The 24,979-nt window shown below is 41.8% G+C and overlaps 1 protein-coding gene across 1 annotated transcript in view; it reads right to left on the bottom strand.

Moving 5' to 3' along the window:
* Positions 1-281: 281 nt before the first annotated feature.
* Positions 282-24,979, bottom strand: part of LOC143658995 (very-long-chain 3-oxoacyl-CoA reductase-B-like) — a 30,600-nt gene continuing 5,902 nt past the window's right edge. The window contains exons 6-11 of the mRNA XM_077131468.1: positions 3,194-3,238; positions 2,967-3,001; positions 2,693-2,774; positions 2,495-2,560; positions 1,983-2,129; positions 282-1,818 (exon numbers count right to left, since the gene is read on the bottom strand). Coding sequence (XP_076987583.1) covers positions 1,705-1,818; positions 1,983-2,129; positions 2,495-2,560; positions 2,693-2,774; positions 2,967-3,001; positions 3,194-3,238 — 489 coding nt within the window. The 3' untranslated portion in view covers positions 282-1,704. The remainder of the gene's footprint in view (positions 1,819-1,982; positions 2,130-2,494; positions 2,561-2,692; positions 2,775-2,966; positions 3,002-3,193; positions 3,239-24,979) is intronic.

Raw genomic sequence — 24,979 nt, 5'->3', positions numbered from 1 at the left:
GGGGTCTGCGACTCTGCACCAGGCTCCAGCTTTCTGCCTTAGTTCCTCAGCCTCTGCAACTAGGGCTGCCCTATGTGGTGCAGAAGGCTCTCCCAGCTCAGCCGCACTTCCAAATTTCCGCCTCAGTCGCCCTCCTGTCCTTTCTCTAACTTTTCTGTAGAGCAGGGCTATTCTCGAGCTATTCTATTTGGCCATCTTCCCAGAAGTCCCCTGGCATCGTCTTTTGTTAAGCAATTTCTAAATGTGCTTAAGTAGTTTTATTCACAAACTTATTTTATGGCTCATGGATTTTCCCCCCAATATTTTATCATGAAAAATTTCAAACATTCAGAAAAGGTGAGAGAATTGTACAGTGAATTCTCGTGTACTCACCACGTAGTTTCTACCATTAACATATTTTCTCACATTTCTTTTCCCGGCCTCCATTCCTGTCTCCATCCATTAGTTCCTCTTACTTTCCACTGCATGTCAGAGTAAGCTGCAGACACCAGTCCACATCCCTAACCAATGCAGGCTGCATAGTTTTAACTAGAGGGCAGGATTTGGTAATGGTTCTTTTTGCTGTTGCTTTTATTTTTAAATCATAGACTCTTTCACTTTCAAGATTGTAAGAAATTCATCTATGAATATTTCCAGTCCTTTTGTTGTCTATTTACATGGACATTTCTGATTCATTTGAAGTTTATGTTGGTGCATGATGTGAGGACTGGATACAATTTTTTTCAGATTTTATTGATATATTCATTTATATCATATATTCCATCCAAGTTATACAATCACCTCACAGTATCATCACCACTTAGTTGTGTAATCATCCCCATCAGAGTCACTTTTAGGCCATTTTCATTACTCCAAAAAGAAAATTATCAGATAGACACAAAAAATAAAAAACCCAAACACCCCATATTCCTTATCTTCCCCATTACTGACCCTAGTATTGGTGTGGTCCACCAGTTACTGTTGATGAATAAATTTAAAGTATTACTGTTATCTATAGTCCATAGCTTGTAATAGGTATTTTCCCCGGACATACCACTCTATTATTAACTCTTTGTGCGAGGGTCACACATTTGTACCAGTTCATGCAAGAGCTTATTTAAATTTGTAGTGTTAATTGCTGACATACATGACTCTAAACAACCTGTTTCAACCAAAACCACCAACAAGACAACACTATTCCTTGTATTCACACTGATGAGCCACTCTCACCCGATATGCATTTCCAGCATTTTAAGTTCAACCTCATGATATATTCTGAACATAGTAGGTTACTACTCCCCCTTCTGTAACAACTGGAAATAACTGTATGTATTTTTTAATGGGGGGGTGTCTCTATTATAAAAATTACCTTGATTGATATATGGCTGGCATAATGTAAAATTCGCCTGTTTGAAGTGTATGATTAGTGGTTTTTTCCATATTCATAAACTCCTGCAATCATCACTGCCACAATTTTATATATTTTTAAATGTTTGCTTTTCCCCAAATGGCTATAGAGTTGTCTCAGAGCCACATATCAAACCCCCCATCTTTCTGCCTGAGGTTTGAGGTATCATCCTTGTCACTCAATGTCCAGGTGTTCAGGGGCCATTGGTCTGTCCGTCCGTCTATTCCGACGTCCAGGATGTGGTTGTCAGCTGTCCCAGTCCCGGGATGGACAGGAGAGGAGGGGAAGGACAAGTGGCCCCACCTGCCACACCCTCCTCATGCCCTCTTTTTTGCTTCTGCCTGAGTGAACCCCAAAATCAGCGATGCCAACCTGAATGCCAGCTGACTTTGGGAAAAACGATTGAACAAAGACACACGCAGCAGGAAACTCTGGAAAGAAGCAACACCAAGAATGAGGACGCTGTCCTTGGCCTCCCCCTCCCCCACCCCCCCACCCCAGCGCTGGGTAGAGGCCTCCCCTCCTCCAGGCATCTCTACCCCTCTGCACCTGGGAAGCCCACCCAGCCCTCCTCCCCAGGCTGCCCCCTGGGCACCTGCACAGTGTGGCTGAGGCACCCGGAGGTGTGGGAGGAGAGGCCCAGGGTGTCCAAGGCCTGCCGAGCAAAGTCTTCGGCACCCAGCACCAGCAGACCGGGGCTCATGTGGGTCATGTTTGTGGAGACCAACAGGGGGCTCACCGTCTGATGGGGAAGGGGGTAAAAGGAAAGAACTTCTCCCTACCGTGCCCCCAGGCCTCCGAACACCCCTGCTCAGCGCCACTTGTGCTTTCCTTGGGTTTGGGGCCTTTCCAGCCAGGTCTCCTAGCGCCCGCCCCCGCCAAGACCCTACCCCCAAGGAGACCTGGATCTCCCCAGCACTGCGCAGCTGAAACCCTCAGAGTCCCTGTCCTCCCTGGGACCCCGCCCCATCAGCGCTTTCCGTGCCCCTCTCCTACCCTGCTCCCAGGAGCCTCCACTGTCTCTAAGCTCCCTACTCCTCATTATAGCCACCCCCTTTGGACTCCCCCCCAGCTCCCTTAGGGTCCTGCCCCCACCCCTGTCAGCACCTGCACAGTGACCCCCTGAGAGAGGTATTCGGCTCCCACCGCCCCTGAGAAGCTTCGCACAAAGGCCTGTGGAGGAAGGAGAGGGAGAGTCCCGGACTGAGAACCCTCTCTGAGCAGTGTCTGGCACCCGCCCCACCGCCCCCTCCCTAGCGTCCCCTCCAGCCCGGGGCCTTGGGTCTTTGGGGTCTGGGTGGGTACCTTGGTGGCTCCGTAGGCGGCTAGGAAGGGTGTGGGGCCGTTTTCAGCCTCAGAGGAGATGTTGATGATGACGCCTCTGCCCCTGCAGGAGGAAGCGCGTGGGTGGGAGGAGAGGGTCCTGGTGACGCCCCCACCAGATCTGAGATGCTCAGAGGGGACAGGAAAGAGCTGGAAACGTGGGTGGAGCAGCTGGGGAATGGAAAGGCCTGGAGGTGGACCGGGGTGGGAGGGTGGGTGGAGGGCCCAGCCCAGGGGAGAGGGAGGCTGTGTTCACCTGGTGACCATCTGGGGCAGGATGATTCGGGTCATCTGGAGAGAAGCATAGTGAGCAGGATGCTCTTACCTGCTCCCAGAGACCCCCACCTCCGGCTTTCCCTCAGGGCATATCCCAGGATCCCCCTCCGTGCCTGGACCGGTACGGAGGCTGGGGGTGGGGTCGAGACCACCCGAGTGCTTGGAGCTCCGCAGTCCCCAGGCTCAGCCCCCCAAGCCCGGCCTCACCTGGACCACCGACAGCACATTGCAGTTCACAATATCCGAAAGGCCCTGGGGAGGGAAAAGCAGCCCGTCATCCCGCCTTCCCCTTCCTGCCACAACTCCCACCCTCTTTTATTGCCTAGATTCCTTTTTGTTATGGTCAGACATAAAATGGCCATTTCGGTAATTTTTGAAGGAACATTTTCATCACCCCCAACAGAAACTCTGTATCCATTAAACTTTTTTTTTTTAATTAATGGAAAAAAAGAAACCCAACATTTAGAAATCATACCATTCTACATATGCAATCAGTAATTCTTAACATCATCACACAGATGCATGATCATCATTTCTTAGTACATTTGCATCGGTTTAGAAGAACTAGCAACACAACAGAAAAAGATATAGAATGTTAATATAGAGAAAAAAATAAAAGTAATAATAGTAAAAAAAAAGGATAAACAAACAACCAGACAGACAAAAACAAAAACAAAACAAACAAACAAAAAACAAAAACCTGTAGCTCAGATGCAGCTTCATTCAGTGTTTTAACATAATTACTTTACAATTAGGTATTATTGTGCTGTCCATTTTTGAGTTTTTGTATCTAGTCCTGTTGCACAGTCTGTATCCCTTCAGCTCCAATTACCCATTATCTTACCCTGTTTCTAACCCCTGCTAGTCTCTGTTACCAATGACATATTCCAAGTTTATTCTCGAATGTCGGTTCACATCAGTGGGACCATACAGTATTTGTCCTTTAGTTTTTGGCTAGACTCACTCAGCATAATGTTCTCTAGGTCCATCCATGTTATTACATGCTTCATAAGTTTATTCTGTCTTAAAGCTGCATAATATTCCATTGTATGTATATACCACAGTTTGTTTAGCCACTCGTCTGTTGATGGACATTTTGGCTGTTTCCATCTCTTTGCAATTGTAAATAACGCTGCTATAAACATTGGTGTGCAAATGTCCGTTTGTGTCTTTGCCCTTAAGTCCTTTGAGTAGATACACAGCAATGGTATTGCTGGGTCGTATGGCAATTCTATATTCAGCTTTTTGAGGAACCGCCAAACTGCCTTCCACAGTGGTTGCACCATTTGACATTTCCACCAACAGTGGATAAGTGTGCCTCTTTCTCTGCATCCTCTCCAGCACTTGTCATTTTCTGTTTTGTTGATAATGGCCATTCTGGTGGGTGTGAGATGATATCTCATTGTGGTTTTGATTTGCATTTCTCTAATGGCCAGGGACATTGAGCATTTCTTCATGTGCCTTTTGGCCATTTGTATTTCCTCTTCTGAGAGGTGTCTGTTCAAGTCTTTTTCCCATTTTGTAATTGGTTGGCTGTCTTTTTGTTGTTGAGTTGAACAGTCTCTATAAATTCTGGATACTAGACCTTTATCTGATATGTCATTTCCAAATATTGTCTCCCATTGTGTAGGCTGTCTTTCTACTTTCTTGATGAAGTTCTTTGATGCACAAAAGTGTTTAATTTTGAGGAGCTCCCATTTATTTATTTCCTTCTTCAGTGCTCTTGCTTTAGGTTTAAGGTCCATAAAACCGCCTCCAATTGTAAGATTCATAAGATATCTCCCAACATTTTCCTCTAACTGTTTTATGGTCTTAGACCTAATGTTTAGATCTTTGATCCATTTTGAGTTAACTTTTGTATAGGGTGTGAGATATGGGTCTTCTTTCATTCTTTTGCATATAGATATCCAGTTCTCTAGGCACCATTTATTGAAGAGACTGTTCTGTCCCAGGTGAGTTGGCTTGACTGCCTTATCAAAGATCAAATGTCCATAGATGAGAGGGTCTATATCTGAGCACTCTATCCGATTCCATTGGTCGATATATCTATCTTTATGCCAATACCATGCTGTTTTGACCACTGTGGCTTCATAATATGCCTTAAAGTCAGGCAGCGCGAGACCTCCAGTTTCGTTTTTTTTCCTTAAGATGTTTTTAGCAATTCGGGGCACACTGCCCTTCCAGATAAATTTGCTTATTGGTTTTTCTATTTCTGAAAAATAAGTTTTTGGTATTTTGATTGGTATTGCATTGAATCTGTAAATCAATTTAGGTAGGATTGACATCTTAACTATATTTAGTCTTCCAATCCATGAACACGGTATGCCCTTCCATCTATTTAGGTCTTCTGTGATTTCTTTTAACAGTTTTTTGTAGTTTTCTTTATATAGGTTTTTTGTCTCTTTAGTTAAATTTATTCCTAGGTATTTTATTCTTTTAGTTGCAATTGTAAATGGGATTCGTTTCTTGATTTCCCCCTCAGCTTGTTCATTACTAGTGTATAGAAATGCTACAGATTTTTGAATGTTGATCTTGTAACCTGCTACTTTGCTGTACTCATTTATTAGCTCTAGCAGTTTTGTTGTGGATTTTTCCGGGTTTTTGATGTATAGTATCATATCGTCTGCAAACAGTGATAGTTTTACTTCTTCCTTTCCAATTTTGATGCCTTGTATTTCTTTTTCTTGTCTAATTGCTCTGGCTAGAACCTCCAACACAATGTTGAATAATAGTGGTGATAGTGGACATCCTTGTCTTGTTCCTGATCTTAGGGGGAAAGTTTTCAATTTTTCCCCATTGAGGATGATATTAGCTGTGGGTTTTTCATATATTCCCTCTATCATTTTAAGGAAGTTCCCTTGTATTCCTATCTTTTGAAGTGTTTTCAACAGGAAAGGATGTTGAATCTTGTCAAATGCCTTCTCTGCATCAATTGAGATGACCATGTGATTTTTCTGCTTTGATTTGTTGATATGGTGTATTACATTACTTGATTTTCTTATGTTGAACCATCCTTGCATACCTGGTATGAATCCTACTTGGTCATGATGTATAATTCTTTTAATGTGTTGTTGGATACGATTTGCTAAAGTTTTGTTGAGGATTTTTGCATCTATATTCATTAGACAGATTGGTCTGTAGTTTTCTTTTTTTGTAATATCTTTGCCTGGTTTTGGTATGAGGGTGATGTTGGCTTCATAGAATGAATTAGGTAGTTTTCCCTCCACTTCGATTTTTTTGAAGAGTTTGAGGAGAGTTGGTACTAATTCTTTCTGGAATGTTTGATAGAATTCACATGTGAAGCCATCTGGTCCTGGACTTTTCTTTTTAGGAAGCTTTTGAATGACTAATTCAATTTCTTTACTTGTGATTGGTTTGTTGAGGTCATCTATGTCTTCTTGAGTCAAAGTTGGTTGTTCATGTCTTTCCAGGAACCCGTCCATTTCATCTAAATTGTTGTATTTATTAGCGTAAAGTTGTTCATAGTATCCAGTTATTACCTCCTTTATTTCTGTGAGATCAGTAGTTATGTCTCCTCTTCCATTTCTGATCTTATTTATTTGCATCCACTCTCTTCTTCTTTTTGTTAATCTTGCTAAGGGCCCATCAATCTTATTGATTTTCTCATAGAACCAATTTCTGGCCTTATTGATTTTCTCTATTGTTTTCATGTTTTCAATTTCATTTATTTCTGCTCTATTCTTTGTTATTTCTTTCCTTTTGCTTGCTTTCGGATTAGTTTGCTGTTCTTTCTCCCGTTCTTCTGAGTGGACAGTTAATTCCTGCATTTTTGCCTTTTCTTCTTTTCTGATATAGGCATTTAGGGCAATAAATTTCCCTCTTAGCACTGCCTTTGCTGCGTCCCATAAGTTTTGATATGTTGTGTTTTCATTTTCATTCACCTTGAGGTATTTACTAATTTCTCTTGCAATTTCTTCTTTGACCCACTCGGTGTTTAAGAGTGTGTTGTTGAGGCTCCACGTATTTGTGAATTTTCTGGCACTCCGCCTATTATTGATTTCCAACTTCATTCCTTTATGATCCGAGAAATTCTTGTGTATGATTTCAATCTTTTTAAATTTGTTAAGACATGCTTTGTGACCCAGCATATGGTCTATCTTTGAGAATGATCCATGAGCACTTGAGAAAAAGGTGTATCCTGCTGTTGTGGGATGTAAGGTCCTATAAATGTCTGTTAAGTCTAGCTCATTTATAGTAATATTCAGATTCTCTATTTCTTTATTGATCCTCTGTCTAGATGTTCTGTCCATTGATGAGAGTGGTGAATTGAAGTCTCCAACTATTATGGTATATGTGTCTATTTCCCTTTTCAGTGTTTGCAGTGTATTCCTCACGTATTTTGGGGCATTCTGGTTCGGTGCGCAAATATTTATGATTGTTATGTCTTCTTGTTTAATTGTTCCTTTTATTAGTATATAGTGTCCTTCTTTGTCTCTTTTAACTGTTTTACATTTGAAGTCTAATTTGTTGGATATTAGTATAGCCACTCCTGCTCTTTTCTGGTTGTTATTTGCATGAAATATCTTTTCCCAACCTTTCACTTTCAACCTATGTTTATCTTTGGGTCTAAGATGTGTTTCCTGTAGACAGCATATAGAAGGATCCTGTTTTTTAATCCATTCTGCCAGTCTATGTCTTTTGATTGGAGAATTCAGTCCATTAACATTTAGTGTTATTACTGTTTGGATAATATTTTCCTCTACCATTTTGCCTTTTGTATTATATATATCATATCTGATTTTCCTTCTTTCTACACTCTTCTCCATACCTCTCTCTTCTGTCTTTTCGTATCTGACTCTAGTGCTCCCTTTAGTATTTCTTGCAGAGCTGGTCTCTTGGACACAAATTCTCTCAGTGACTTTTTGTCTGAAAATGTTTTAATTTCGCCCTCATTTTTGAAGGACAATTTTGCTGGATATAAGAGTCTTGGTTGGCAGTTTTTCTCTTTTAGTAATTTAAATATATCATCCCACTGTCTTCTAGCTTCCATGGTTTCTGCTGAGAAATCTACACATAGTCTTATTTGGTTTCCCTTGTATGTGATGGATTGTTTTTCTCTTGCTGCTTTCAAGATCCTCTCTTTCTCTTTGACCTCTGACATTCTAACTAGTAAGTGTCTTGAAGAATGCCTATTTGGGTCTAATCTCTTTGGGGTGCGCTGCACTTCTTGGATTTGTAATTTTAGGTCTGTCAGAAGAGTTTGGGAAATTTTCAGTGATAATTTCTTCCATTAGTTTTTCTCCTCATTTTCCCTTCTCTTCTCCTTCTGGGACACCCACAACACATATATTTGTGCGGTTCATATTGTCCTTGAGTTCCCTGATACCCTGTTCAAATTTTTCCATTCTTTTCCCTATAGTTTCTGTTTCTTTTTGGAATTCAGATGTTCCATCCTCCAAATCACTAATTCTATCTTCTGTCTCTTTAAATCTATCATTGTAGGTATCCATTGTTTTTTCCATCTTTTCTACTTTATCCTTCACTTCCATAAGTTCTGTGATTTGTTTTTTCAATTTTTCTATTTCTTCTTTTTGTTCAGCCCATGTCTTCTTCATGTCCTCCCTCAATTTATCAATTTCATTTTTGAAGAGGTTTTCCATTTCTGTTCATATATTCAGCATTAGTTGTCTCAGCTCCTGTATCTCATTTGAACTATTGGTTTGTTCCTTTGACTGGGCCATATTTTCAATTTTCTGAGCGTGATCTGTTATCTTCTGCTGGCATCTGGGCATTTAGTCAGATTTCCCTGGGTGTTGGACCCAACAGGTTGAAAGATTTTTCTGTGAAATCTCTGGGTTCTGTTTTTCTTATCCTGCCCAGTAGGTGGCGCTTGTGGCACACGTTTGTCTGCAGGTCCCACCCGTAAAAGGTGCTGTGGGTCCTTTAACTTTGGAAAACTCTCGCCGTGGGGGACGTTCGCCAGCCGAAGCGGCTTGGAAGAGTGCCAGCCGGCCCGGGGGTCCGAACGCGGGGAGGGTCGCCGGCCGCCGCAGCCTGGGAGAGTGCACCATTCACAGCCGGACCAGGGAGTCACGTGTTTGTATGGGAACCCCCCGGTCACCGTTCTCCGCGGCCTGGGGATTTCCGATCCAATTCTCTCAGTTGGTCCGGGGGACTGAGTGTGGCGGGGGCGCCAGCCGCCGTGGCTTGAGGTGACCGCCTGCCCAATTCTGCCAGCTGGCCCGGGAAGGATGAAGGGAGGGACTCCGGCCACTTGCCGCCCCGCCCGGGGAAGCCCGTGCCCCTCGGCGATCTCACCGGAGCGGGTTCTCTCAGCCAGTCAGCCATTCCAGGATGGGGTACGCTGTCTTTTTGATCTCTGTCGTGGCTCCGGGAGCTGTTCTGTATCATTTCTACTCCCCTAGTAGCTGTACTGGAGGAGGAACTAAGATCCGCGCGTCTTACTAAGCCGCCATCTTCTCCGGAAGTCTGTATCGATTAAACTTTTAACTCCCCATTCTCTCTTCTCTGCAGCTCCTGGTAACCTCTAGCCAACTTTCTGTCTCTATGAATTTGCTTGTGTCAAGTATTTCACATATAGGGAAATCATACAATTTTATCTTTTTGAATCTGGCTTATTTCCCTCAGCATATCAATTCAGGATTCATTCACATTATGGCATGTCTCAGAACTTCCTTTTTATGGCTGAATAATATTCCACGGTATGGGTAGAGCACATTTCGTTTGTTAATTCATCTGTTGATTGGACATTTGGGTGTTCTCCTCCTATTGGGAATGCTGCTGACTGAGCATGGGTGTACAAGTACCTGTTTGAGCCCCTGCTTTGCATACCTAGGAGGAGACTTGCAGGATGATATGTTAATTTCTGAGGAAGCCCCAAAGTTTTCTACAGCGGCTGCACAATTTTACATCCCAGCAGTGATTCACTGTTTCTCCCTATCCTTACCAACATGTATTTGCTTTTTTTTTCATATATAGTAACCCAATAGTGGGTGTGAAGTGGTTTGATTTGCATTCCCCCAGTGACTGATGATGTTGAACATCTTTTCATTTGCTTATTGGCCATGTGCTTATTTACCTTCTACAGAAAAATGTCAGTTTGGATCCTTTGCCCATTTTTAAATTGGGTCATTTGACTTTTGGTTCCAGTACTATTTAAGAAATAGCACCAATACTAGAATTTAAAATGCACAGACACTTTCACCCAGAAACCCCACTTCTAGGCATGCCTCTGCAATATGCACGCATGTGGAAAATGAATACATCTAAAGGTGTTCATTGTGACACCTAGTTGTAGTCACAAGTGATTGGCAGCACCTGACTGCACTAGTAGGGGGTGGTTGAATGCAGTGTGGCAGGTATGTGGGTTGCAGTGCAACAAGTAAAAAGAAGGAATCAGCTGTTTTTATCTGCAGGGAATGATCCCCAATTTATATTGCTACTTGAAAGATGCTAACTGCGGAACAGTGCGCTGCCATCTGATTAAATAAATGCATTTATGCCCTTCCATATATATATAAATATATGTTTATTTAGAGAAATAACACTGACCCATTTTAAATTGGGGGTCACTTTTGGGGAGCATGATTGGAGAAAGAAGGGACATTTTCACCTGTTCATAAACTTCTCCTTCTGGATTTTTCTGCAGTATCTGTAAACATTCCATGCAAATATGACAAACAGAAACTATTGCAATTTCCTTAAGACAGAAAGAATCCAAGTATCCATCAACAGATGAACGGATAAACAAAATGTGGCATATACATATGATGGAATATTATTCAGCAGTAAGAAGGAATGAAATCCTTGAAGCACATGACAACATGGATGAACCTTGAGGATATTACGTTAAGTGAAATGTCAGGCATAAAAGGACAAATATTGTATGATCTCACGGAAATGAACTAATTATAATATGTAAATTCATACACATAAAATACAGAATATAGGTTACCAGGATATAGAATGAGGCCAAAGAATGGGGAGCAGTTTCTTAATATGTATAGAATGCTTAACTAGGGTGAACTTAAATGTTTGGAAGAAGTTATTGTGAGAATAATTAACAATGCTGGTGTGTGTGTGGTGGACAGGGAAGTTTTAGAGTCATGTATGTCCCAGAAGGAAAGTTGGAAGTTAAAACATGGGAATGTTTAATATTGAATCTTGTGATGGACAATGTCCATGATTAACTGTACAAACATAAAAAAGTTCTTTCATGAACTATAGCAGATACATGACATTGTCACAAGGAGTTAATAATAGAGGGGTGTCCTGGTTTGAAGCTATTGTGTACCCCCAGAAAAGCCATGTCCTTTAATCCTTGTTCAGTTGCTAGATGGGATGTTTTTTATAGTCTCTGTGGAGATGTGACCCACCCAATTGTGGGAGGTAACCTTGGATTAGATGGTTTCCGTGGAGATGTGTCTCCACCCACTCAAGGTGGATTTGCTTACTGGAGCCCTTTAAGAGGGAACTATTTTGGAAAAAGCTCTAGAGCAATCAGAACCAACAGAGCCAGTGTTTTCATATTCCCAGTAATGTGATATTGTAGCTCAATCTATGAAATATGCTGGGGTATGTGAGCCTGGAGGGTGTGGGTTGCGGTGGCAGCAGAGGTGTATGTGAAGGAGAAATAGTCACTAGACAATGGCTAAAACTGTAAAAACTCAAGATGTACCATAGAAACATATTATTTAAAGGCGTGAGGTTATATTTGTTTAAAAGTTGATAGTGGTAGCTTCTAGGGCAGTGGTTCTCAAACAGGGATGACTTTGGCCCCCAGGGGACAGTTGTCAATGTCTGGAGACATTTGTGGTTGTCACAACTGTAGAGGGGGGTGCTGTTGGCATCGAGTGGGCAGAGGGCAGGGGCGCTGCCCACCATCCTGCAATGCACAGGACAGCCCCCCACAAGGAGTTATCCAGTCCAATTGTCAGTAGTGCTGACATTCGAGGATATGCTCAAGGGAATGGAAAATGGGATTGGCACATATCATTTTCTTTAAAAAGCCCTGCGGAATTAGCTAACTCAGTAAATCTAATGGATAAAAAATGAAAACTAAAGGAAATAACATTGAATTTAATGAAAGATACTGGCAGCTGAAACTGAAGTATGAGTGTCCATATCCCATCAGAAATGTGAGCATGTGTATGGAGGTGATTAAGAGAAGCTGTGGGTTCAAGAGAGTCCCAAATCGAAATTTGTAAATCCACAACCTGGGAAGGCAGGCCCTGGTTTTCCCAGGTGGTAACTCCTTAGAGTGAGCAGCAGGGAATACAAAGGGCAGAACCAGGCCCAGCCTGGACAGTATACGGGTTGGGCACTGCAGAAGAGTGAGAGCCCCACTGAAGGCACCTCATTTACCTGGAGGGCAGCAAAGACTTGCAGCTTTTAAAACAATGTCCCACATGACATCAGGGCTGTGAGTTTCCCTGGAGCTGTGGGACGTGACTCCCAGGGATGATCCCGACCCTGGCACTGTGGAACCCACAATGCCTTCCTGACCAAAAGGGAAAAGAAATGTGGCAAAATAAGGTATCAGTGGCTAAGAGAGTTCAGACAAGAATCGAGAAGTTATTCTGGAGGCTACTATTTATGCAAGGTTCAGCTAGATATTGCTGATTACATAGTTTGCAAACCTCAAACAGCATCATTCCTGTTAACCCTAAGGAACACCCAGGGCTCTACCTGAGATCTACAACAGTTGCATGCCCTAAATTTACTTTACAGATACCTAAAACCTTCTGATTGTTCCTAGCCAGATAAGCCTGAAACCCAGAGGAGCCAATATCACCAAGAATACCAACCAATTCCATTTCCCTATTGTTGGCACAACTTTTTGATATGAAAAAACACTAGAATGTACATAACCTAAATATCCCTAAAGACTGGGAGAAGGATCCAAGGAGAAGGAAAAGTTATAACAGAGAAGCTGGGATTTACCAAACGAGTATGACTGCTGAATCACTATATTGGTATTTCCCTTCAGTCACCCATGTGCTGGAGCAGCTAAAAGAAAAATATTAAAACTGTGGAACTGGAGGTGCAGCCAAGATGGTGGCTTAGCAATGTGTGCATTTTAGTTTGTCCTCCAGAACAACTGCTAAATAACCAGAAACAGTACAGAACAGCTCCTGGAGCCACGTCAGTGACTGGACACACAGTGTACCCCAGTCTGGACCAGCTGAACTTGCTGTGAGCCTCCCCAGAACCGTGAGTACCCCAAGCCACCATGGCCGGTGCCCCTCCCCCACAGGGTGCCTCCCAGTGGGGAGAGGAAAGAGACTTTAACAGCAGCAGGGGCTGAGCCCAACCAAATGCCAATTGTGGCACTAATTAACAAATTCTGACTACTAAAAATAGGCCCCCAGCTCAGGTGAACCTGGTCAAAGCAGAGGCCATTCATTGGGCTAACTGAAAAAGAAAAGAAACAGAGGTTTTTGTGGCTGTGTTTCTACAAAGGCTTGACTGCCTCTGGATTAAGTGGCAGGACTTCTCAGACTGCAACTGCCCCAGGCATAGATAGAAACAAACTCCTTGCAGGGCTTGTCTCCAGCCTGTGCCTTCCCCAGGGGAGGGGTGAAGCCCAACTCAGCTGGAATCCCTCCCTCAAGGAATTCAGACCCCAGGGCTTGGTAATTTGAAGCCATTAAAGTCAGCCTACAACCTCTCCCCTGTCTTCACCACATCCCCAGCAGAGTCTTCCAAAGTTAAAGGTGCCACATCATCCTATGCTGGTGGGACCCACAGACAGACAAGCTCCACATACTGGGCAGGATAACAAAAACAGAGCCCAGAGACTTCACAGGAAAGTCTTTTAACCTGTTGGGTCTCACCCTCAGGGAAAACTGATGTAGGTGACTCCTTCCTTACCCCTGATAGGAGGCCAGTTTAGTCTGGGAAAACCAGGCTGGGGTCTATAATACCTATGTAGACCCTACCAAGGGTGGGGGGAAAAAGGCACCATACAAGCAGGGCAAGAAACAAGAAAACAAGAACTGAAAAATTATCCTCTGTTAAAAAAAACTTAAGCTAGAGGTCCAGAAAAAGCTGAGCTGAATGTCCAAGAACAGATAGACAACAAATTTATCCAGCAAAAAAACCCTAGGTAAGAGAAGTGAAAGCAATCTCCAGAATAAACTAATTAAGGTAATTAAATGTCTAGATATCAGCAAAAAACAACAGATCACACCAGGAAAATTGAAGATATGGCCCAGTCAAAGGAACAAACCAAAAATTCAAATGAGATACAGGAGCTGAAACAATTAATTCAGAATATACGAACAGCCATGAAAAACCTGATCAAAAACCAAATCAATAAATTGAGGGGGATGAAGAAGGCAAGGAATGAACAAAAAGAAGAAATGGAAAGTCTGAAAAAATAAATCACAGAACTTATGGGAATGAAAGGCACAGTAGAAGAAATGAAAAAGACAATGGAAACCTACAATGGTAGATTTCGAGAGGCAGAGGATAGGATTAGTCAACTGGAGGACGGAATATCTGAAATCCAACAAGAAACAGAAATTACAGGGAAAAAATGGAAAAATATGAGCAGGGACTCAGGGAATTGAATGATAATATAAAGCGCACAAATATTCATGTTGTGGGGGTCCCAGAAGGAGAAGAGAAGGGAAAAGGAGGAGAAAAACGAATGGAAGATATCATCACTGAAAATTTCCCAACTCTTATGACAGACTTCAAATTATAGATCCAAGAAGTACAGCATACCCCAAAGAGAATAGATCCAAATAGATGTACTTGAAGACAGTTACTAATCAGAATGTCAGAGGTCAAAGAGAAAGAGAGGATCTTGAAAGCAGCAAGAGAAAAGGAATCCATCACAATACAAGGGAAATCCAATAAGACTATGCATAGATTTCTCAGCAGAAACCATGGAGGCGAGAAGACAGTGGGATGATATATTTAAATTACTTAAAGAGAAAAACTGCCAACCAAGAATTCTATACCTAGCAAAATTGTCCTTCAAAAATGAGGGAGAAATTAAAACATTTTCAGACAAAAATTCACTGAGAGAATTTGTGACCAAGAGACCAGCTCTGCAAGAAATACTAAAGGGAACACTAGAGACAGACATGAAAACACAAAAGAAAGAGGTGTGGAGAAGAGTGTAGAAAGAAGGAAAGTTAGATATGACATATAAAATCCAAAAGGCAAAATGGTAGAAGAAAGTACTACCCATACAGTAGTAACACTAAATGTTAATGGATTGAACTCCCCAGTCAAAAGACATAGGCTGGCAGAATGGATTAAAAAACAGGATCCTTCTATATGCTGTCTACAGGAAACACATCTTAGACCCAAAGATAAACATAGGTTGAAAGTGAAATGTTGGGAAAAGATATTTCATGCAAATAACAACCAGAAAAGAGCAGGAGTAGCTATACTAATATCCAACAAACTAGACTTCAAATGTAAAACAGTTAAAAGAGACAAAGAAGAATACCATGTACTAATAAAAGGAACAATTCAACATGAAGACATAACAATTATAAATATTTATGCACCGAACCAGAATGCCCCAAAATACATGAGGCAGACACTGCAAACACTGAAAAGGGAAATAGACACATCTACTATAATAGTTGGAGACTTCAATTCCCCACTCTCATCAATGGACAGAATATCTAGACAGAGGATCAATAAAGAAACAGAGAGTTTGAATAATACAATAAATGAGCTAGACTTAACAGACATTAATAGGACATTACACCCCGCAACAGCAGGATACACCTTTTTCTCAAGTGCTCATGGATCATTCTCAAGGATAGACCATATGCTGGGTCACAGAGCAAGTCTCAATAAATTTAAAAAGATTGAAATCATACAAAACACTATCTCAGATCATAAAGGAATGAAGTTGGAAATCAATAATAGGCAGAGTGCCAGAAAATTCCCAAATATTCGGAAGTCAACAACATACTCTTAAACAACCAGTGGGTCAAGGAAGAAATTAGAAGAGAAATCAGTAAATATCTCGAGGCAAATGAAAATGAAAATACAACTGACCAGCCTTGGCTATTCTGCCTTTCCTAACTTAGTCTCTGCTGATTGGTTGCTTAACTGCAGGGTAATGCCCAACCTCTGTTAGCACCCAATACAAGTCACCTCCCCTTTCTTGCTGCATAAATACCCTGGATTCGCCCTCAATAAATGAGACTTTATCAGAATCCTGTCTTGTCTCCATTCTCTGTGTCTCTTGTCCCCTCATTCTCAATCCCTCCCTCAGGTCCAGGTTCGTCTGTCCCGCGGGTCGGGTCAAGTGGCGCCTGAACAGGGACCTGAGTACAAGGGGTCCAGTGAAGAACGCTGACTGAGAAACCCCGGCCGGGTGAAAAAGAGGCTCAAAGGAGCAGCACAGAGGACACTGTGGGGGAATCTGCCCTGCAGTCAGGATCCTTGGTAATTGAGGACACTGTGGGGGAACCTGCCCTACAGTCAGTGCCTCGGTAAATGAGGACATTGCAGGGGAACCTGCCCTATACAGTCAGTGCCTCGGTAAATGAGGACACTGTGGGGGAACCTGCCCTACAGTTAGTGCCTCGGTAAGTGATCAGCGCTTATGGGACAAGAAATTAGTCAGCATGAAACTTTTGTAGAAGGTTTAACAGATGCTTTAAAGACACGGGGAGTAAAGGTTAAAGTTAAAGATTTGTTAAAATTTTTTGAATTCTTAAAAGAGGTTTGTCCCTGGTTCCCACAAGAGGTAAGGCACCTCCTAGAATAGGCGAGGGACTTGGTGCCTCCGGAATTTGAGAGGGACTTTCGGATTTACGTTTTATGTCACAGCATAGGAATATTCCTTTACTGAAAAACTGAAAGGGTACACGCCTCCTGGAATTTGGGAGGGCTTTCAGATTTATGTTTTTTATAATGGGCAACTCACCATCAATAGAACGGGAATATTTATATTTACTTAAGGAATTGTTACACTCCACGGATATGGAGGCTTCTGATGCTCTACTTAAGAAACTTTTTAAACATGTCACGCAAAAATGTTATTGTTTCAGCATAAAGGCTGTAAAGTTTTCTATTATTATACTTGTGGAATCTGTTCTATTCACCTAATGTTGCCATTACATGCAACATTAATGTTTTAATGTTTTCAAGTAGCCTTGAAAAGAAACAATTAAAATGTGGACTCTAGCTGGGAGGACTGGCTATCCTCCCAGACAGAGATGTGCTTTCATAAAGATATCTAAGTCCCAGAAAGCTCCTCTTGGTCCCTAGCCAGTTCCCAGAGGACCAAACTGGGCCCGGTCATGTAAGCAAATTGGAATTTGACCACTAGTATAACAAAAATATATATATATATATATCATACACATTGCATGCAATCAATTTAAAATTAGCAAAAACACACTACCAATTATAAAGAATCCTCATCCTTGCATTCCTTTTCAATCAGTCCGGTGGATTCATTTTGCAAAGTCTGATCATTTACTATGAATGCATATCACTATTAACACTCTGCTTTCAATTTTGCTACTTGTCACTTTAAAAAATTCCTAATTATATGTTGTAAAACTTATTTAATATTTTACAAGATCATTCTGATTTATTAAGCAAAAAGCAATTAACATCCTGAGCTCTGTCTGCTGTGCAATCAGAGTCTCGGAGTCTAGAATTCCGGCTGGAACGTGGCACTGCCTCTCTACCCTCCAGTTAGCTCCAGCTCAGGCCTAAGACCTATGCTGGAAAAGGTCTAAGTGTTCATGTGGTTTTCCTTTGCCCAGGGCAGGGTCCTGAGCAACTAACTTTTTCCTATAGAAATATCATGGAAGTGCCTCCCATGGTCTTGGAAATTGGGGGCCTAGCTAAACTGGACTTTGCAAGCAAAGCCCTCCCAGGCTGGAGAGGCACACAAGCTATAACTGAGCTGGCCTGGATCTGGATTCCTGGCTGGAAAAGTACCTCAGCCCTCTAAAAACACCCCCCCATTTCTGGGAAAAGAATAGGTCAAAGTCAAAATCCTGAAAAAAAATGCAAAAGTATTAATCTGGAAAGACAAGGAAGGAAATCAAGGAACCATACAGCCATATGTCATCCAAGGACTCCCCATTAATCTCTGGGGTAGAGACCTACTGTCCCAATTAGGACTCCTTATGTTCAGCCCCAGTGACACAGTCACTGCTCAAATGCTTTCTCAAGGGTTCTGACCCAGAAAAGGGCTAGGAAAGAATGAATCAGGCATTGTACAACCTTTAGAAATCAAAGGACAACTTAACAAGAAGGGACGGAAAATTTATCCTAAGGGTCGTTAATTCTCCTGTACCCCATGTAGAAAAAATCACATGGCTCTCAAATAAGCCAGTATGGATAAATCAATGGCCCTTGTCTACTGAAAAACTTCAGGCTGCACAACAGTTAGTACAGGAACAAGTTAGTGCAGGTCATATCACTAAAAGTAGCTCACCCTGGAACACACCTATCTTTGTGATTAAAAAAAATCTAAAAAATGGAGGTTATTGCAGGACTTAAGGGTGGTAAACAAAACTATGGTACTCATGGGAGCTTTACAGCCAGGATTGCCGTCTCCTATAGCCATTCCCCTCAATCACTATAAAATCATTATAGATCTTAAAGACTGTTTCTTTACCATTCCTTTGCACCCAGAAGATGAAAAGCGCTTTGCATTCAGTGTACTATCCACCAATTTCAAAGAACCCATGAAAAGATACCAATGGAAAGTTCTGCCCCAAGGTATGGCAAATAGTCCTACCTTGTGCCAGAAATTTGTAAGTTTAGCTATCTCAGGTACTAGAAAAAGATGGGAAGCTCTTTACATTATTCATTATATGGATAATAATAGCAGGAAAAGACGGTCAGGACGTTTTAAAATGTTATCATGATCTAACTAAGGCTTTAGCATTTCATGGACTTCAAATAGCCCCTGAAAAGGTTCAGTTACAAGACCCATACACATATCTAGGGTTCCACTTAAATGGGAATAAAATCACTAACCAAAAAATGGAATTAAGATTGGACAAATTATCAACTTTAAATGACTTCCAAAAACTTTTAGGAAATATTAACTGGCTCCGGCCTTACCTAAAGTTAACTACTGGGGATCTCAAGCCATTATTTGACCTCCTTCAGGGAACTTCTGACCCCAATTCCCCCAGAACCATCACCCCCGAGGGATGTGAAGCAATTAACAAAGTAGAACAAGCTATACAATCACAATTTGTTACTTTCATAGATTACACTCAACCATTAGCTCTTATAATTTGTCGAACAGCTTTCACACCTACGGCTGTGTCTGGCAAAAGGCACCTATTATGTGGGTTCATCTACACGCTTCTCCCGCAAAAACTATTTACCCCTACTACCAGGCGGTTGCCGATATCATTCTCTTAGGTCAAGAACAAAGTATCAAATATTTTAGTAAAGATCCAGACACAATTATTCAACTATACACTATAGCGCAGGTTAATTAATTTTTTCAAACTACAGACTGTTAGCCTATCGCCTGCGCTTCTTACTCTGGCCAAATAAACAATCATTACCCTAACAATAAACTTTTGCATTTCATTAGCACTCATGACTTTGTATTCCCCCTTAAAACTTCCTTACAACCAATTAAGGATGCCCTCTTAATATTTACTGATAGATTCTCATCAGGGATCGCTGCTTATGTTATCAGTAATGAAATTATTCAATTCCAAATGCACTGCAATTCTGCCCAAATAACAAAACTACAAGCAGTCATAGCAATGTTTTCAGCATATCCAAACAGATCCTTCAATCTTTATACAGATAGTGCCTATATTGCTCAATCTGTACCACTATTGGAAACTGCAGCTCAAATTAAAAATGCCTCTCAAGCAGCTTGTCTGTTTATTGAACTACAATCCCTCATTCAAAATAGAACCCAACAATTCTTTGTTGGCCACCTTAGAGCTCATACTAATCTCCCTGGGCCACTGTCCTTAGGAAACCAACTAGCTGACCAAGCCACACATATTGCATGCTGTGCAAACATTGTCCTCAGTAACCAACTACCTGACTTAGTCACAAAGGCTATGGAGGCTCATAAACTGCATCATCTCAATGCTCGCACCTTAAGACTAATGTTTCATATCACCAAAGAGCAAGCTTGCCAAATAACTAAACAGTGCCCAGGCTGCGTCACACATCTACCTACACCACATTTAGGGGTTAACCCCCGAGGTTTAGTACCCAATGCATTATGGCAAATGGATGTAATGCATATCCCAGAATTTGGCAATCTCAAATATGTGCATATCAGCATAGACACCTTTAGTGGATTGATATTTGCTATGCCTCAAACCGGCGAAGCAGGGAAACAAATTATTACACACATGTTAGCAGCCATGGCTGCACTAGGGACCCCCCAGCATATAAAAACTGATAATGGTCCCGGATACACAGGTCAAGTGTTTAAACAATTTTGCCAACAACTACAAATCAAACACACCACAGGCATACATATAACCCACAAGGACAGGGAATAACAGAACAAGCAAGTTTATCCTTAAAAAACACCATTAAAAAAATAAAAAAAGGGGGAGTGGTACCCCACTAAAAGATCACCCAGAAACCTAATATCACATTCTCTTAATTTAAAAAATTTTTAACTTTGGATCAGGATGGACGTTCTGCTGCAGAACGATTCTGGCACACAGCATCAAAAACACAGTTTGCCATGATCCTCTGGAAAGATCCATTAGATAATACGTGGCATGGACCAGATCCTGCTCTAATATGGGGCAGAGGATCGGTCTGCATATATTCCAAGGAATTAGATTCAGCCAGATGGTTGCCAGAGCGATTGGTAAAACAAATAGACAATAATAATCTGTCCAGGGCCAAGAAATCGCCCTGAGAGAAGCTATTATTTTTCCTTTCTCTTCCAGCACATCTGAAGCCACTAACAAACCGGTAAGCCCTGCTATAGCCCACCTGGGGACGGCTAGCCTACACACGGCTGAAGTCTAAGAACTTAACCCACTGGTGTCACATGAATTGCTGGCTCTTACTGCCAATTGGTTTCCTAGCCCTGCTGCTTGCAGTCGGACTAGCGACAGTTGCCCCTAAGGATTGGAATCCATTAGAAAGAATTTTGATCGCTGCAGCATATTTATGCGCAGTAGGGTGCTTTGCTATGTTAGCTTGTCTCCCTTTCTAAGAGCGGGCCAATAGCACTGTAATCAAAGATGGCTCCATCAGGAATAATACCCTGCATACTTATCATCTTGGGTTTACTACTGAAAGGCTCTTATGGTGGCTGGGATGACCCACAGGCTATCAGAAAGCTGGTAAACAAAATCCATTCCGGCGCTTGCAACTGCTACGAGGAAGTTGAAGCCACACCCTTGACGGGAACGTACAGTTGCAGCGGAATTGTGGTAAGAAGGTAGCCTACCTATTAATTAGTCACGCCTCTGAGGCAGGGAATTATCAAAGATGGGTTTGTTTGAAGTCTCCTGACCTAGAATTCCCCGTTAATGGGGTATTACCAAAGTGTAATTGTACCACAATATTTCCCTCTATTAATGCTCGATGCTATACGGCATATTCGCAGTGCATAGACAAAAGCAATAACAAAACTTACTATTTTCCTAAATTGGCTTGCATGGATTTAACCTTTAAGCTGCCTGAAGGCTTAGGCAACTCTAAGCTCCAACTAAGTAACTGCGGCGGCAGCGACACCAGAATAGGGAAACAGGTGTGCTGGTCACCTACACCTCCAATACACATGTCAGATGGGGGAGGTCCACAAGATCAGGCCAGAGAGTTCGTAGTCAAGAAGAAATTACAAATAATGATTGATCACTTGTATCCTCAGCTCCATTATCACCCGTTAGCTAAAATAAAAACCCAAGACATAAATCTAGACCCTCAAACTTTTGATATTTTAACTGCTACTTGGAAGTTACTTAATAGCTCCAAGCCAGATTTGGCTTCTGATTGCTGGCTTTGCCTACGGATGGGAGGCCCCCTGCCCCTTGCCTTGCCACCACGCAATAATACTTACAGGAACCGCACTAACCTTAATTCTGACCCTTGCAGTATCTCCATACCTTTTTGAGTACTACCTAAGTTCGAGAACAGCACTCTTTGTTTCTCCTCGCTGTCCTCTAATAATAGTAATAAGGTAGATCTCGGCGTGCTCTCTATCGGTTGTCAGGAGACAATCAATATCTCTGATCCCCTCTGTCCCACTAACGGCACTGTATTCATATGCGGCGGTAGCCTTGCTTATACTACACTCCCACAAAACTGGACTGGATTGTGTGTCTTAGGTAAACTCCTTCCTAACATTGATGTCATCAGAGGGGAGGAGCCAGTACCTATCCCTAGACTCGACTTTATTGCTGGCCGCCATAAAAGGGCCATGCAGATGCTTCCCTTCCTGGCTACAGTAGGCATTACTGGAGCTTTAACTGCTGGATCTGCTGGTTTAGGGATTTCTATCACGCAATATACTAAATTATCCAAACAATTAATTGAGGATGTGCAAACTTTATCAGGCAGTATTCAGGATATTCAAGACCAATTAGACTCCCTTGCCGAGGTAGTCCTACAAAATCGGAGAGGATTAGATTTATTAACCGCAGAGCATGGAGGAATATGCTTGGCTTTACGGGAATGCTGCTGCTTCTACGCCCATAAGTCAGGCATCATCAGAGATAAAATTAAGAAGCTGCAAGAAAATCTGATGAAAAGAAGAAAAGAATTGGCTGAGAGCCCTCTGTGGAGCGGGTTTAATGGACTATTGCCTTATTTTCTCCCACTTCTAGGACCCTTGCTTGGCTTACTAATACTAATTTCGCTAGGACCTATCCTCTTCAATAAATTGATGGCCTTCTTAATACAACAAACTGAAGCCATAAAAATGCAGCCCCTCCAGGTCCATTATCACAGACTGGACACAGCAGATTACGATGGTGATCTTGATGAATACCTATAAAAGACACTCCATCTGCACATTCCAGAGTGCTGGACTGGGTAGCCAATGACGGGCAACTGGACACCTTAGTCTGTGCAATCTACCACCTAAGCCAGAGGCCTGGCCCTATGCTGCCCTAGGCCTCCATGACGGGTAAGGTTTCAGGTTTCCTACTTTGTGGTGTCCCGACCTAAGACAGGCACAGTCCCCTTGGAATAGGCTGTTGTCGCAGTCTCCACCTTTTTAAAAAATAATAAAAAAGGGGGACCTGTGGGAAACTGCTTATGGCACCGGCAGTGTGCTGGCCATCTTGTAGTCTGATGCCATCTTAAGTTTCTATCTCAAGTTAAGTTTCTATTTCCTCACTTCTGCTCTGCCCTTCCCCAAAATCAGCTGACCAGCCTTGGCTATTCTGCCTTTCCTAACTTAGTCTCTGCTGATTGGTTGCTTAACTGCAGGGTAATGCCCAACCTCTGTTAGCACCCGATACAAGTCACCTCCCCTTTCTTGCTGCATAAATACCCTGAATTCGCCCTCAATAAACGAGACTTGATCAGAATCCTGTCTTGTCTCCATTCTCTGTGTCTCTTGTCCTCCCATTCTCACTCCCTCCCTCAGGTCCAGGTTCGTCTGTCCCGTGGGTCGGGTCAGGAATATATGAAAAACCCACAGCTAATATCATCCTCAATGGGAAAGAACTGAAAACTTTCTCCCTAAGATCAGGAACAAGACAAGGATGTCCACTATCACCACTATTATTCAACATTGTATTAGAAGATCTAGCGAGAGCGATTAGACAAGAAAAAGAAATATAAGGCATCAAAATTGGAAAGGAAGAAGTAAAACTCTCACTGTTTGCAGATGATATGATACTATATGTCAAAAACCCTGAAAAATCCACAGCAAAATTACTACAGCTAATATATGAGTAAAGCAAAGTGGCAAGTTACAACATCAACACTCAAAAATTTGTAGTGTTTCTATACACTAGTAATGAACAATCTGAGGGGGAAATCAAGAAACAAATTCCATTTACAATTGCAACCAAAAGAATAAAATATTTAGGAATAAATTTAACTAAAGAGACAAAAGACCTGTACAAAGAAAACTACAAAAAATTGTTAAAAGAAATCACAGAAGACCTAAACAAATGGGAGGGCATACCGTGTTCATGGATGGGAAGACTAAATATAGTTAAGATGTCAATTCTACCTAAATTGATTTACAGATTCAATGCAATACCAATCAAAATCCCAACAACTTACTTTTCAGAGATAGAAAAACCAATAAGCAAATCTATTTGGAAGGGTAGGTTGCCCTGAATTGCTAAAAGTATCCTGAGGGAGAAAAACAAAGCTGGAGGTCTCACACTGCCTGTCTTTAAGGCATATTATGAAGCTACAGTGGTCAAAACAGCATGGTATTGGCATAAAGATAGATATATCGACCAATGGAATCGGATAGAGTGCTCAGATATAGACCCTCTCATCTATGGACATTTGATCTTTGATAAGGCAGTCAAGCCAACTCACCTGGGACAGAACAGTCTCTTCAATAAATGGTGCCTAGAGACCTGGATATCCATATGCAAAAAAATGAAAGAGGACCCATAGCTCACACCCTATACAAAAGTTAACTCAAAATGGATCAAAGATCTAAACATTAGGTCTAAGACCATAAAACAGTTAGAGGAAAATGTAGGGAAATATCTTATAAACCTTATCATTGGAGGCAGCTTTATAGACCTTAACCCAAAACTAGAACACTGAAGAAAGAAATAAGTAAATGGGAACGCCTCAAAATTAAACACTTTTGTGCATCAAAGAACTTCATCAAGAAAGTAAAAAGACAGCCTACACAATGGGAGACAGTTTTTGGAAATGACATATCAGGTAAAGATCTAGTATCCAGAATTTATAAAGAGATTGTTCAACTCAACAACAAAAAGATAGCCAACCCAATTACAAAATGGGCAAAAGACTTGAACAGACACTTCTCAGAAGAGGAAATACAAATGGCCAAAAAGGCACATGAAGAGATGCTCAACTTCCCTGGCCATTAGAGAAATGCAAATC

This window comes from Tamandua tetradactyla, chromosome 16 (assembly GCF_023851605.1).
Source record: "Tamandua tetradactyla isolate mTamTet1 chromosome 16, mTamTet1.pri, whole genome shotgun sequence".
NCBI classification, from domain to species: Eukaryota; Metazoa; Chordata; class Mammalia; order Pilosa; family Myrmecophagidae; genus Tamandua; species Tamandua tetradactyla.
The sequence above is the reverse complement of the archived record's forward strand: the minus strand, read 5'-3'. Positions and strand labels throughout refer to the sequence as shown.